The sequence below is a fragment of the Electrona antarctica genome (genome assembly GCF_951216825.1).
Source record: "Electrona antarctica genome assembly, chromosome: 10".
Taxonomy (NCBI): domain Eukaryota; kingdom Metazoa; phylum Chordata; class Actinopteri; order Myctophiformes; family Myctophidae; genus Electrona; species Electrona antarctica.
Window position 1 is genome coordinate 32,645,399 of NC_136791.1, and position 14,375 is coordinate 32,659,773.

General features: G+C 44.1%; 1 protein-coding gene across 2 annotated transcripts in view; it reads right to left on the bottom strand.

The window, feature by feature from the left end:
• Nucleotides 1–14,299, bottom strand: part of camkmt (calmodulin-lysine N-methyltransferase) — a 131,315-nt gene extending 117,016 nt beyond the window's left edge. For both annotated transcript variants that reach the window (XR_013791003.1, XM_079512662.1), the window contains exons 1-3: nucleotides 13,872–14,299; nucleotides 12,301–12,479; nucleotides 10,631–10,695 (exon numbers count right to left, since the gene is read on the bottom strand). Coding sequence is in view for 1 of the 2 variants with exons in the window: in XM_079512662.1 (XP_079368788.1) it covers nucleotides 10,631–10,695; nucleotides 12,301–12,479; nucleotides 13,872–14,033 (406 nt within the window). In the remaining variant the exon portion in view is untranslated. The remainder of the gene's footprint in view (nucleotides 1–10,630; nucleotides 10,696–12,300; nucleotides 12,480–13,871) is intronic.
• Nucleotides 14,300–14,375: the final 76 nt, after the last annotated feature.

The following is a 14,375-nucleotide window of genomic DNA, read 5'->3' on the forward strand; positions in this document are numbered from 1 at the left end:
TATTCCAGTCTGGCTTCAAAGACAGTTCCAGATAAATGTTTTAAAGACAGTTTAACACGTCACCCTCAAAGTCTTCTCCTTTTGTTTGCTTGCAGTATCTGCTTACCTGGAACGTACTTCTGTGTTACATTCTATAGCCCTGGGAGATCTACTGCCTACAGCCACAATGCTGCACCCATCTAATATCTCTTCTCCCTCTCTCAGTCCCCTATCCCTTTCTTTTCTTTACAACTTGCTTCAACTCTTGAAAGAAGAGAGAGAACATTTCAGCCTGACTGGACAAGCACAAAGGCCCACCGCACCATGGCCTGCTGTGGACAGACTGATAGCAGGAACCAAAAATAAGTCTGTCAGTTTGTGTGCGCGCGTGCGTGCATTCTGCGTGTGTGCATGCGTGTAGAGGAGAAAGTGCAAAGGTGAGCCAATAAAATATATTGAAGCCCTTTAAATACATAACAAATATTTGTTTTAACTATAAGTAGTTTAGGCCTACTTAAATGTTTCTCTAACAAGTGGGCTCCACGTATACATTTTTTTTATTCTTATTTTTTAGTTTTCAGCCTATTGTCAATCTTCCGAAAATGTTCAAATCGTGTTTCTGAGTGTTTCAGTCTCTCAGTGATGCTCTAAAAAGGGAAATTAAAAGCAGTTGTGAATCAGAAGCGTCACTCCCTGTAGCCCTAATGTCCCGAGAGATGCTACAGCTTGTTAGCGATTAGTGCTCCCGTTCTCTCAGAGGACCACTTGGACAAATCAGTTAGCTATTTCCCTCTGAGGCCTGCGCTAGCTTGCATTAGCATTTAGCGCTCCCATTAGCGTCAGCACATGCTTTATCATTTAGCGGGCCGGGCACTGTTGGTGCTAACAGTCGGCTGACAGCTAGGGGCCCCGTGGGGCCATTTTGGGGAGTCTGGAAACAAGAGGGAGATTGACAGTTTGAACAAGACTGTAGCAGTTTGCGCGCAACGCTGCATGATGTAAGCGAGTTAATGGCTCTTTAGCTCACTAGCAAACACATTAGTGGCCATGTCAAAGACATGTTGACAGACAAATATGTGCCAGCTACTGCACCCAATCAATCTTTCTCTTTGTAAAATGTAGTTAGACAGATGTGGGAAGTGTACTTGGAAATGATTTTAAAACAGTTTAACGTAAAAAATAAAAAAATATATACGCAATATATACACATATATATATATATATATATATATATACACACACACACACACACACACACACATACTGTATATAATCATGCACACACACACACTCGCCTCCATCCTCACATGCATCAACACACACACACGTATATACACATCTATATCATGAGTATGTATCAAACATTTGAGCAAATATGTGGATATACTGTCCATAACATGGACTCATCTTCTCAAACAATGTGCACACACACACACACACACACACACACACACACACACACACACACACACACACACACACACACACACACACACACACACACACACACACACACACACACACACACACACACACACACACACACACAGATAATGAACATTTGGAGTGGAGCCATCACAGACGCACATATATAGCCATTTAGCGGTTCGACTCTCCAACCTATGCACTAATCACATTAATCATCTATTTGTTGTAAAACATCAGGGACACACACACATACATAACACCATTCCATGCTGCTGTTGGCCTGACAACACATATACACAGTCTCTCTCTCTGTGTGTGTGTGTGTGTGTGTGTGTGTGTGTGTGTGTGTGTGTGTGTGTGTGTGTGTGTGTGTGTGTGTGTGTGTGTGTGTGTGTGTGTGTGTGTGTGTGTGTGTGTCATTGGGAATACACAGTGGTGCACTTCACAAGCTCAAGAGAGAAGAGGACCTAATTAACTACAATGTACTAATCACTTAGCTCTCTAATGGATGCACACAAACCATACTCACGTACGTCGAGCAACACACGTATGCAACACACGCACAGTGCACACACACAATTTGACTGCATAAAGCTCAGATATTTTACAAATTTTTCTCCACTTTTGTTTTCTTTCACTGAACACAAACATCTACTGTATGCTAACAAACATCCATGTCAACAGTATCACAGGGTGTAAGGAAATCATAATTCTTGTTTATGAACCTGCGTTATGTGACAAGACATTCCAAGCACCCCTAAGAGGTGTTGTTAGTAGTGTGTGTGTGTGTGTGTGTGTGTGTGTGTGTGTGTGTGCGTGCGTGCGTGCGTGCGTGCGTGCGTGCGTGCGTGCGTGCGTGCGTGCGTGCGTGCGTGCGTGCGCGTGCGTGTACGCACGTGCGCATTACAGAAGCGGCCGCTGGAGCTGAGCTTAGCCACCTTAGGGGACATGATGGGGAAAGGTGCAGTGGGGTCAGGTGTCTTAAATGGAGAAAAATCCAATAATTGTAACCGTCCAGAGGGACGCTGAGCTTTTGGGGAGGCTAGAGACCTGTTATTACTCTTTCTTTTTGCTCTCCCTCTTTCATTTCATCCCCTTAATTCCAGGGTGGGGTTAAGAAAGGGAGTGAGCGAGCCGGGGAGGCATAGGGGAGTTGATCTTGCTGTTAAAGTATGTCTTTGTAATTAGCCGAGTATTAGCGCTGGTGACAATGCAGAGGAGCCCCCGACTAACGCTCCACTCATTTCCTGAACTTAATCCCACCGCTTACTGCTAATAGCACGCGCATGCACGTGAGCGCACACACACAAACACACATGCACAAAAACTCACATTCACATGCACACTCACTACCGTAATTAACTGCAGTATATAATAGAGCCAGGACTCCATAGGCAAAGGATAGGGTACAGCCAGCAGCTCATGTCCCTGTTGTGCTCGGTCATTATGGCGCTTTAGTGCAGGGAAAGCCTGGAGTGCGTGCAATGTGAATGTGCATGTGTGTGTGTCTGACTGTGCATTAGCGTCAAATTGTGCCGAGTGCAGAGAGCACCGTAAAATCCTCAGTGTTTGAGTGTGTTCAAATGGAACCAAAACGGACCGGTGTTCTATTTGTACTCTCGGAGTTAAACTAGAACTAAGATTTTTACATTGTGGAGACTAGTGTTTACTTTCCAAGTGTCTAGAAGTGTCTCTCACCCCTGTGATACTTCATAGCTCGTAGGCAAGTCCGTTCTATCTGCGCCTCTCCCCCACAAACACACACACACACACACACACCACCACCAGTGCACATATGAAGGTGACCGGAGGTGAACAACAATTACTTTCTATTAAGTCAAGCAGTAACTCCTCCAATGTGCCCTGGAGCCACTTACGTCTTATGTACATCCAATCCCCCATTACTCTAGCACAGCAAAGCCAAATGGACACACACACACACACACATTAGTTAAATTACAGACTGAAAGACCATCGCTGTGGCATCACAGCTAAATTAACTCTGCAAGGGTGGCATTTAAATCTACTGTACGCTGCTCCAGTAAGATAGTAAACAACCCACAGAAATAGCAAAGATTTCTGAAGATAAAGAAAAGCTATGCAATTAAACCATTTGAAAACGGTTGAGCAAATAGTGTGCTTGTTCTAGGGGTGTAACGATACATTTTAACAGCGATACGATACATATCACGATACATGGTTGACGATACGATACATGGACGATATTGGTTCATTAGGGCGATACGATACGATTCAATGATTTGAAATTGATACAGTAACTATTTAAAATGCATTGACATTATTTTAAGCTAAGTAATTAATCCCCTCTTTTTATTTTTTCTTCTAAAAATTGCTAAATATCAAACACAAAAATGTAGTATTGATACAATCGAATATTTGCATACCAAAACAATTCGATACCGATTATTTGCATTGCAAAACGATACGATTCGATACATAGTCAATGTTGCTGTTTTCATTTCGATATACCTCGATTCTTGAAATTAAAATGGGTTTTTGGATGCAGTTATTATATCGTTACACCCCTAGCTTGTTCCTCCTCTCTGTGTGGAATACAAGACACCAATCATCAGGCGTATTTATTTACTGTGCTCACCCCAAAGAAACCAGCAGGAGGACTACTATTAGTATACCCGAGTCATTCCATCTGTTGTGAAATCTAAATAAGGCCATTTTTACAGACATTTATATTTGACAATGATAGAGGAAATATATTAATAATACCCCCATAATACCTAGACTGGAAACCACAAGTGTGCCAGAGCTAAAAGGAAATAGCAGCAGGTATATTAGTCTGGCCACGCCAGGCTACAAAATACTCTCATCTCCTACTAGTTCGTATTATTTACTAAAGAGGATACATGCACCGGAAAGATGATGAGCCTCAAATGTGTTCCTGCCTCCTGCCGGGATCCGATGGTAATTCCGATGGAGCCTTAGTCCGACATGCGGGAACAACAGTCTCGAACATGCGCTGCTCCCGTGCTTGCGGTTATGGTTAGGTTAGGGTTTGAGGTAGGTTGTCGGTCTAATCGGACCAATAATAGTGTCGGAACTAAAGCCTGTACCCGTTCCTGCCTTCATTTATCAGCCATTGGCCTTTCCATTAAAACGCACAGCCACGAAAACCATGCCCATTTTCATCACATCTAAATAGTTTTTCTCATAAAGACAATCTGGTACAGCTGCCTAAATCCATTCTGTCATACCATATAAACTGTGGACATTTGTGGTATGCTTTTCCAGACAAAGGCCCCCAGGACCAGGAGGCCGACAAGCGGCCAACTCTGATACAGCAACGTTTAGGCCAAACAGTTAAGGTTTGTGACATAGGACACATAAAAGGACACTAATGCCTCATTAACACATCATCACTCCTGTTTTTGTGTATTTATAAAATTCACTTCATTGAGAAAGAAATGTAAACAGCACTGTTCTTCTTAATAACAACGGTCTATTAGTCTGTCCCTCTGATTGTGTATAGCCTATACACAATACACAATTCACGTGTGCGCATGCACACGTGAATGCGTGCGTGCGTGCGTGAATGCGTGCGTGCGTGCGTGAATGCGTGAATGCGTGCGTGCGTGTGTGCGTGCGTGCGTGCGTGCGTGCGTGCGTGCGTGCGTGCGTGCGTGCGTGCGTGCGACTGCCAGCCTCTGGTCTAGCGCTATTGTCTAACAAGGGCTAATTAGCACTATGGCACAGAAGAATTTGCATAATTATGCAAACAGGGCTCCACTAAAGGCTTGGCACAAGGGGAGACTACAGGGAGGCTCGATTAAAAATAAAACACATATGAACACGTGCACAGTGCACACATACATACAAACGCAATGCGCATTATACGTATACACACACCCTTTTCCACCAAAAGAACTTTGGTTCTAGAACTGGTTCCATTCTAGATGATTGGAACCTTGGTGCTTTCACGGAACCGGTGGCCATTTTTTGGTTCCAGTTCCGAACCAACATTTAGGGCTCTGAACCAATTCATTTTCAGTGACTCTGAACCGGTTCAACATTAGGTGGTTGGTTCAACTGGTTCAACATTAGGTGGTTGGTTCAACTGGTTCAACATTAGGTGGTTGGTTCAACTGGTTCAACATTAGGTGGTTGGTTCAACTGGTTCAACATTAGGTGGTTGGTTCAACTGGTTCAACATTAGGTGGTTGGTTCAACTGGTTCAACATTAGGTGGTTGGTTCAACTGGTTCAACATTAGGTGGTTGGTTCAACTGGTTCAACCCCAGTGGAAAAGGGCCACAGAGAAAACAGGTGAATATATGCGCAGAAATGTCTGTCATGTGCACATTAAAATTGGAAAAGTAAACTGAGCCATACACGCACATATTAGATGCACGCACACACAGTCACACAGACAGACAGACAGACAGACAGACAGGATAATGGGCAGTGAATGAAAGGCTGACAGCCAATGACATCTGCAGTAAAGAAGTCTCTGATAAAGGTGATTAACACAATCATTCACGTGATTCCTTCAAAATAGGAGCTCTGGGGTTCCGGGAAAACCGTTTTACTCTGAACCCCCCCCCCCCCCCCCCCCCCCCTAGAAACAATCCGGGAAAAAAACTACTCTATCGCTAAAAGCTCCAAAGCGTTCATATTTTGAACGAGATGAGAAGTCATAAATGAAGCGCTAGTATATCCATCCGATCAAAATCACGGAGAGCGCCCTGGATTAGCAGATACGAGGCATTCTTTCTGCCATCTAAGTGAACGGGACGCGCATATGAATGAAGAGCGAAGCGTACGGTGGCCTTAGAGGCTCACTCAAAAATTAAAAAGGAAAGAATTCAGAATATTATTCTCTCGCCTGATATCATTGAGGATGCGTCCTAGCGCATCCGTTGATTGGATTCCCTATGACGTGTGGACACGTCGGATGGATGGAACCTGTTAAGATGACGGGTTTAACATACACACAGCCACATAGAAAGCATTCCTCGCAGTCGGCACGAGGTACACTGCACATGAAGCTATAGCAACATGGGACTGATCCAGCACACATCGATAACACAATACTTTTTTGTTATATTGTTATATTATATTTTCTTACATGGGCTATACCATTCAGGGGAGCCCTAGTGTGTGTGTGTGTGTGTGTAGGGGGGGGGGGGTGATTGAGAGAGAGACACCATACCAGTAGCCTTTGCTTGAACCCCGTAGTGGTGACCGGACACCCCAACAAGCTCATATTAAAACCCTTCAAATGTCAACAAGTCATAAGCCTAAACCCTCACGCACACACGCACATGCACGCACGATCTGATGTGTTCTTTAGTCAGCCTGGAGGGCCAGTATTGTGAATTGTGTCCAAAAATCTTAATCCATAGCAGGAAACAAGCACCTCTAAAACCCTAAACAACAGCCTTGCAAAACAGCCCTCCGATGACAAGCAGCCATGGTCAGCTTAAAACCAGCGAGGTCGGCAGGTCAGAGTTCACAAAGTGCACAGTAATCAAGCCCACCGTGTTATTGTCTGAATGGAACCCCAATTGTTCTAATTCAAATCAACCCTGCAAACATAGCATTCAAAGAGAGTATAATAAAGTGTCTATAAAGTGGTTACATCTACATAAGACAAAACAAGTGTAGTTTATAAGAAGTGTGGAATTATTTATCTGATCAATGCTGCACACGAATGTGTCACCAGTCACCACACTTTTACTGATAAACACCTATATTATTTTTGAAGTGGAGATGCATGGCAGTGACTATTAGTATTTGGTACACATTTTCAGAAGTGGACACGTTGTTTTCTAAAACATCTTCCTGACGGACAACATTGGCACTTGTAGTGTTGACGTCAAAAACCATTGACTCTAGCTTATCGTCAACTTAAGAAACAAGGTATTGTTCAAATACGGGGAGTGGGGATGTGGCAAACAAAATAGCCCGGGGAGTGGGTCATGATTTTGAAGGGGGGCATCAGTTTTAAGCTGAGTCCACACATTTTGGAGGCGGTGGGCTAATCCAGCCAGGCGTTTTAGCCTGCTATTCAGGAGGACAAGGACCCCTAGGATTTGGGCTTGTCCACACCTCAGGGGTGGGGGCGATTACAAAGATGGTCAAAAAGGTGGGTGTCGGGATGTGATATTGTGTGTGTGCACTCGTGTGTGTGTGTGTGTGTGTGTGTGTGTGTGTGTGTGTGTGTGTGTGTGTGTGTGTGTGTGTGTGTGCACGCCTAGAGGGTTTCTTTCTCTCTGTTCCCCCTCCTACATACCCCAGGGCTCTGACAGGGTCACCTCTGGGGCTTTCAAAGCCTCCTCTCAACCAATCCTAATTGATCTCACGCATTACTTGCCCCAAATCTCTCCCCCCAAAGTCTCTGACAGAGAGACAGAGAGACACAGGGAGAGAGGGAGGGAGGTGACTGGCTCATTGTCTGAGGAAGGTGTTCCCCTTGCACCACTCCAGTGACTCTCCTCTCTCTCTCTCTCTCTCTCCCCACACACACACACACACACACACACACACACACACACACACACACACACACACCCCAGCAATGTCTCTTCTATTCTCTCCTCCCCTACCCTTCCCTCCTCCAGCTGTGCTAATCCACTGGCCAGGTCAGGAACTCAGTTACCCATCTGGCCATGCACACCTCCAGCTGAGAGAAGTGGGGTAATGGATGGGTGGAAGAGAGGAGGAGACGGAGCAGTTGAGAGAGGGGGAGGATGGAGGAAGTGAGCGTGTTGTGAAAATAAGAAGAAAAAGAGATGTTGGGGGAGAGATGGGATTGGGAGCATATATACTGTATACAGTATCTGAACATAGAGCTCCACTGTCCCAGAGAGGGAACACACAACCCTCTCTCTCTCCCTTTCCTCAGATCTCTAAATGTAAAACAAAAATCACACCTTTGTGAAGTGAGGGGCGCTCTAATCAATTATTGACCTTATATACCAACCTTGAAACATACCTTAGTTACGTCACCAAGAATGGTGGTCCCTTATTGGCCAAGGGTTTCCACCGACATACCGGCAGACATGCCGACAGCCAATTTGCTCAGACACATATGACGTAAATTCTCCATTCATTGTCAATGGCATTGTGTTAGGACAGAATCTACACTATATCCGTTTATAGGAGGGGCTACTATAGCACCCCTAAAAAATAGATGGATTCTGGTCTGTCCTCATGTAGAAGGGGGGGGGGGGGGGGTTAATCCCTTCCAGTGGGATGCAGAGAGGTCTGCTGCTGTGAAGTCATGACCTGTACGCCTTAATCAGAGTTCATGCCATGGACAGCCCCTAGCCATGGCCTTCGCCTCTGACCCATGACTTACACGGAGTCATCTGGTTGGTTAAAGACCACCTATGACCTTTGCCTCAACAAATCATATGCTTGCCAAGAACGAGTGCCAGACAAAGGGTCTATAACTAAAGGGAAAGGACCACGTCCATGCAGAGTGCAAGTGGATTGGTTTGTTTCCAAAGAGTGGGCCAAACGAATCATTTTATGGTTGATGTTTTTTTCCAATGGTTCTAAATTATGATAGTAATCAATGCTATGCATTATAGTGAATACATTTTCAGGTCGTGATAACAACAATTTCATCCAATCAGGAGAGATAACTCATACAGTTCAGGATACAGGATACACAAGTGAAAGTGAAGACAAAGTTGGAACTGGAACACTATACATTTTAAGCTGATAAATATGAAACCTCTGGTACTGAAGTGTAGCAGTTATTATGGTGGTGGTATGCTGATCATTGTCTCCACCAGGCCGAAGGCATGGGGAGAGAGTATGTTTTGCACTCCGTCCGTCCGTCCGTGTGTCCGTCCGTCCGTGTGTCCGTCCGTGTGTCCGTCCGTCCGTCCGTCCGTCCGTCTGTGAACAGCTAATCTCTGGCACCGTTGGCTTGATCGCAGCCATACTCTGCACACACACTCCCTGGATGCCAGAGCTGAACCTCTGCTCCAAAGTTTTCACATTGGCCTGTTATAGCGCCACCAGGAGGCCGCTTTGTGCAAAACAAATGTTTTGACAGTACACCTACAGATTTTGTCCAAACATTATGACTCTATCCTGATTGGCTACGATTGGCTTCCAAAGTTCGCAGGAGTGCTCCGTTTCAAACTAAATGCTGCAAATCATGAACACATCGTGTGATTTCCGTGAAATCTTGCACGCACATTCCCATTAGGCAGAGGAAGAAATGCCACTTGAATATTTTCAACTCAGCCTCATGGTGGCGCTATAACTGGCCAATTTGTGTTTTTACCTATAACTGCACCGATCTGTGTAAAACCATGTATGCACACTCCCTAGAGGCCAAGGAAAAACCTTTGCCTGGAATTTTTCACATCTGCTCTTTATAGCGCCACCAGCAGGCCAACATATGTAAAACACATTTTCTAATATTACTCCTTCAGATTTCATCCAAATGTCACGCAAATCGGTACACATGCTCTCCATAGTCATGTGATCATGTGATTTGTTTGATTTCTCATAATTATCCATCCTGATTGGCTACGATTGGCATCTAAAGTTTTCAGGAGTAGCCCGTTTTGTACAAATCACAACTCCTCAACGCAGCGTCCGATTGCGGTGAAACTGTGCATGCCTATTCCCACTACTAGGCTGAGGAAGAAATGCCACTTGACAGTTTTCAAATCAGCCTCATGGTGGCGCTACAACAGGCCAAGTCGCGTCACACACACACACACACACACACCCACACCCACACCCACACACACACACACAAAAACCCCAAATAAACATGTTTATATTACTCCTAAACATTTTTCCAAACATCACACACACTCCTATCCTCCTGGTGGAGACCTGTGCCCAGAAGGGCACTTATTCTAGTTTATTATATTATCATCAGAATACTGCTTTTAGCAGCTTTTACCAAAATACATCACTTACAGCTCCTTGCCTCCTTTAATTACCAATTAACCCAAATAAATCTATAGTATAGGCTAGTTCTGGTCCATAGCCTCATGGGATGCGTATCCCATAGCCCTGGAGACACGTTTGCTCTGGGATTATTCATTCCCAAATCTGATGTAGTTGCCATTGACCAATTTGACAAATATTCTGGGCTTGGCAGCACATTAGTTTGCGGGATTAGCAGCCAATAGACACACAGGTACACATAAGCAATTGCAATATCTCTGCCTGCCTGGTAGAGATAATAAAAAGGTCAAACTTTATGTACTCACAGACGTTGCCGGTGTTATCAAAGCTGGTGAGGACTTCGTCCACCCTGAGAGGTCCCAGGTCGTCTCTAAAAGACGCACAAATGATTGATTGATTTATTGACAGGCATTGACAAGACAAGACACAACATGGCATGGGCATTGGTCACCCCTCCAAAACATAATGGACGTGGCAGTGCACCCACACATGGTTCCTAATAATAAATATACTAAACAACCCAGCTGCGTCGGAGATCATGTCTAGCATGCTCAGATTCAGGTCAGACCATGGTTCGTTTCTTTGATCCGCACCAGAGTTCGGATGCACGTTCACACCAATAAAGTGGAGTACATCTCTAATCCAGTGAAGATGGGTTGGGGGAGCAGAGGACTTCCATTTCATCAGAATTATACGCCTAGCGAGTGGTAAAGGCCACCAAAAATAGCCGTCATTACATTTGGTTCAAATGGTATCCCAACACTCCTTGACATAGTGTCAAAGATCTCAGTCCAATATCTACGTAAAGAAAACTAAAACATATGTATATACGTGGCAGGGGCCGAGCGACACCTATCACACAGGGGATCAATATCACCATATATTTTGGATAACCTAACTTTAGTGAAATGTACACGATGGATAATTTTGCATTGGATTAGCCCATGCCTTGCACAAATGGAAGAAGAGTGGACAAGACGTAAAATATCTTCCCAATCATCATTTGAGATTTCTTCTCCCAAATCCTCTTCCCATTTGTTCTTAATATTTTCTATTGAAGTAGGCCGCAAAGAGAAAATACAATTGTACATAATAGATATTAGGCCATTCGTGCTCGACAATGGAGTTAAAAAGGAATCAACCTCTGTGGCCTCTGGAAGGTTTGGAAATACAGGGTTAAGGCTGCGCACAAAACTGCGAATCTGAAGATATCGAAATAAATGTTGATTTGAAAGGGAATATTTTTCAGATAGCTGTTGAAAGGAGGCAAATACATTGCCAATATACAGATCCCTGAGATTCGTAATACCAAGTGATGACCATAAAGATAAGGCATTATCACTCAAAGATGGATGGAATAAAGGGTTTGCTGCTATTGGGGCGAAGAAGGACTGAGCTTGTAGACCAAAGTGGCGCCTGAATTGATTCCAAATTTTTAGTGTGGATTTGACAATAATATTCTTAGAATATGGGGTAAGAGAACATTGTGAAATAAGTTATGGCTATTTTTGTATACCACACCATAGACAACCAATATATGGTAAAAATCTCCAAATTTCATCATGCTTTAAGTAGCATGTGGAAAAAGGGGAATATCCGCACTCTCTTAATAAAGTTTGAGTTTCTTTATTTCATGAAATCACATGCAGCAGCAGCAGTCCACCTAGAGAAACGAATGCGTTTCGGTATGCCGGCCTTCCTCAGCGTTTCAGTGTGTGAAACGCTGAGGAAGGTCAGCGTGCCGAAAGGCGTTCGTTTCTGTGTGTGTGAATGAATGAATGAATGAATGAATGAATTTTTATTTTCGTGTCTTGTCGTTAAGACCCATCCCTTACGGGATTATAAGACACCAACAACATAAATAAACAATATCACATTCACTTCCCACACAGAAGTTACAAGTTATAAATAAACAATATCACGTTCACTTCCCACACAGAAGTGTGTGTGTGTGCGCGTGTGTGTGTGTGTGTACCTGAGGAAGGCACTGTACTCGGGAAAGGAGACACTTCGGTACTCCACCCATTGACCATCTGAGGGCTCACAGGGGTATTTGGTCACGACCCTTGACCTTGTGAAAAGGTTAAAGGAGGAAAACCTGCGGACGGACACCTGCTTGATCTCTGGATTGTCCACCTGCTTCTTACGCAACACCTGAGAAAGAGAGAGAAGTGGGATGGAACACTGACTGACAAACAATGCAGGCACACCACCCGTCATGGCCAATCCAATCGCTTGGCTTATGCCGCACTTGTACACAACTGAAGCCCAATTCTGCAAACAGAGCTATCCGAGTTGCATTTTACCAATATAGGATGTGAATCAGTTATGATAATTCCATCCTTATGGTAAGATAAAGGCCATCCTTGGCATCAGCAACGGACACCAAACGTTCTACATTAGCCTACATTTGGCAAAGTGGTGAAATATAATGAGTAGGGCATGAGAATATGTTGGCTCAGACAAGACAGACAGACCGGGAGAGACACAGACCGATAGACAGACAGATAGGTATGGAGTAGTCGTGCCGTGCGTAGCCAGACAACTATTCCACAATGTCTGAATGCTTTTGAATGTGGGAGGCAACAGTCTGGCTCAAAAGACTACCTGTATGGACTATGGAGGGATTCATTGATTTTTTTAGATGTCACTAGTACTATTACCCCCACATCTGTTACTTTCCATCACAAAGCACAATATTTGCAGAAGCTATAAAATTTAAGTCATGCAACTAAAACACTAAAAACATTCAAGCTGAGCTTGGTTGAACCTGATCTTACTTGTAATCTATCTACCCAGTTTTGAAAGTCACAAGACTGCACCTTACACAGGACATCTGTGATCAAACACACAGAGAAACACGAGTCGTTGCTTCCATGGTGCCATTTGAAAGAGATTCGATCGACGTACTTATTGTTTGGTCTCTGAAACTGATCCTGACACCTTTCTCTTACCATTGGACCCCTGGAAACATCCGGAAATCAACTCACGTTGTTGTCTATGACAGGACTTAAAGAGATTTACGTATTAAGTATTGGAAATGTGTGTTTAATCATGCCTTGGTGCGAAACAAGTGATAGTTAAAATGATTAATTAAAGCACATTGCTCTCCTGACAAGACAAGAGCCCCATGGAAATCCAGCATTATATAATACCAGAGGACTGAGGCATGCTGAATATAGGTTCCTGCAAGTGTGCCAGTGAAAATGCCCATATAAGGCGAAAAAGCAAAGACCTGTTGGCTGTTGCTACTGTAGTTACAGTATAGTACCCTGTCTGTCTCCTGGTTGTAGTTTATAGTCTCTTAAACCACATGATGTAACCCTTGGTGGTATTTGTAGACCGTAAAATTAAATGTAAACAATATGTTTCTCAATAATACGTTTTGACGTTTGTGGACATAAACATCCCTCAGTCAGATATATATTGCTGTCACACTATAGACACTATAGACAGTAAAATGCGCAGTATGCAATGTGTAACGGTGTGCGAAATGCCAGCACGTTCATAAAAACTGTATTTGCAGTACAAGACGTTAGGCTATACCTGTCGCAGCAGCGTCCATCTCGCCCGGGCCACATCAGCACCAGAGGTCGCGGAGGGATGGTTCGCGTCACCACCGGCATCTTTCTCCCCATTTTCGGGCGGAGAAGAAGCCGGTTGGTTTTTATCTGCAGTCCCTGACGACGACAACAATGCCCCGTCCATGTTATAACGGGGGTGAGAGGGAAATTACACCGGGTGGAGTGAAAGTGTAAACAAAAATATCTGTCTCTCTACGTTGTCTGTTCTACAAACATATAGCAGCAGCAGCAGCAGTCGTAGTCGGGGTGGTGTGCTGTCGAAACGGAAAGGTTGTTTTTGTTTTTTTGTTTTTTGCTGCTGCTGAATGAAACCAACACCAAAGCCCGAATATTCCTCCTCTAGTCCTGCTTACACCTGCAACCTGTTAGAACACCGACTGCTGCTGTGTGTACAAGATGTTACTTCCGCAGACGCTTGTCATTTTCAGACAGCGCAATACATTACCGATATAATCGTTCGGAGTCC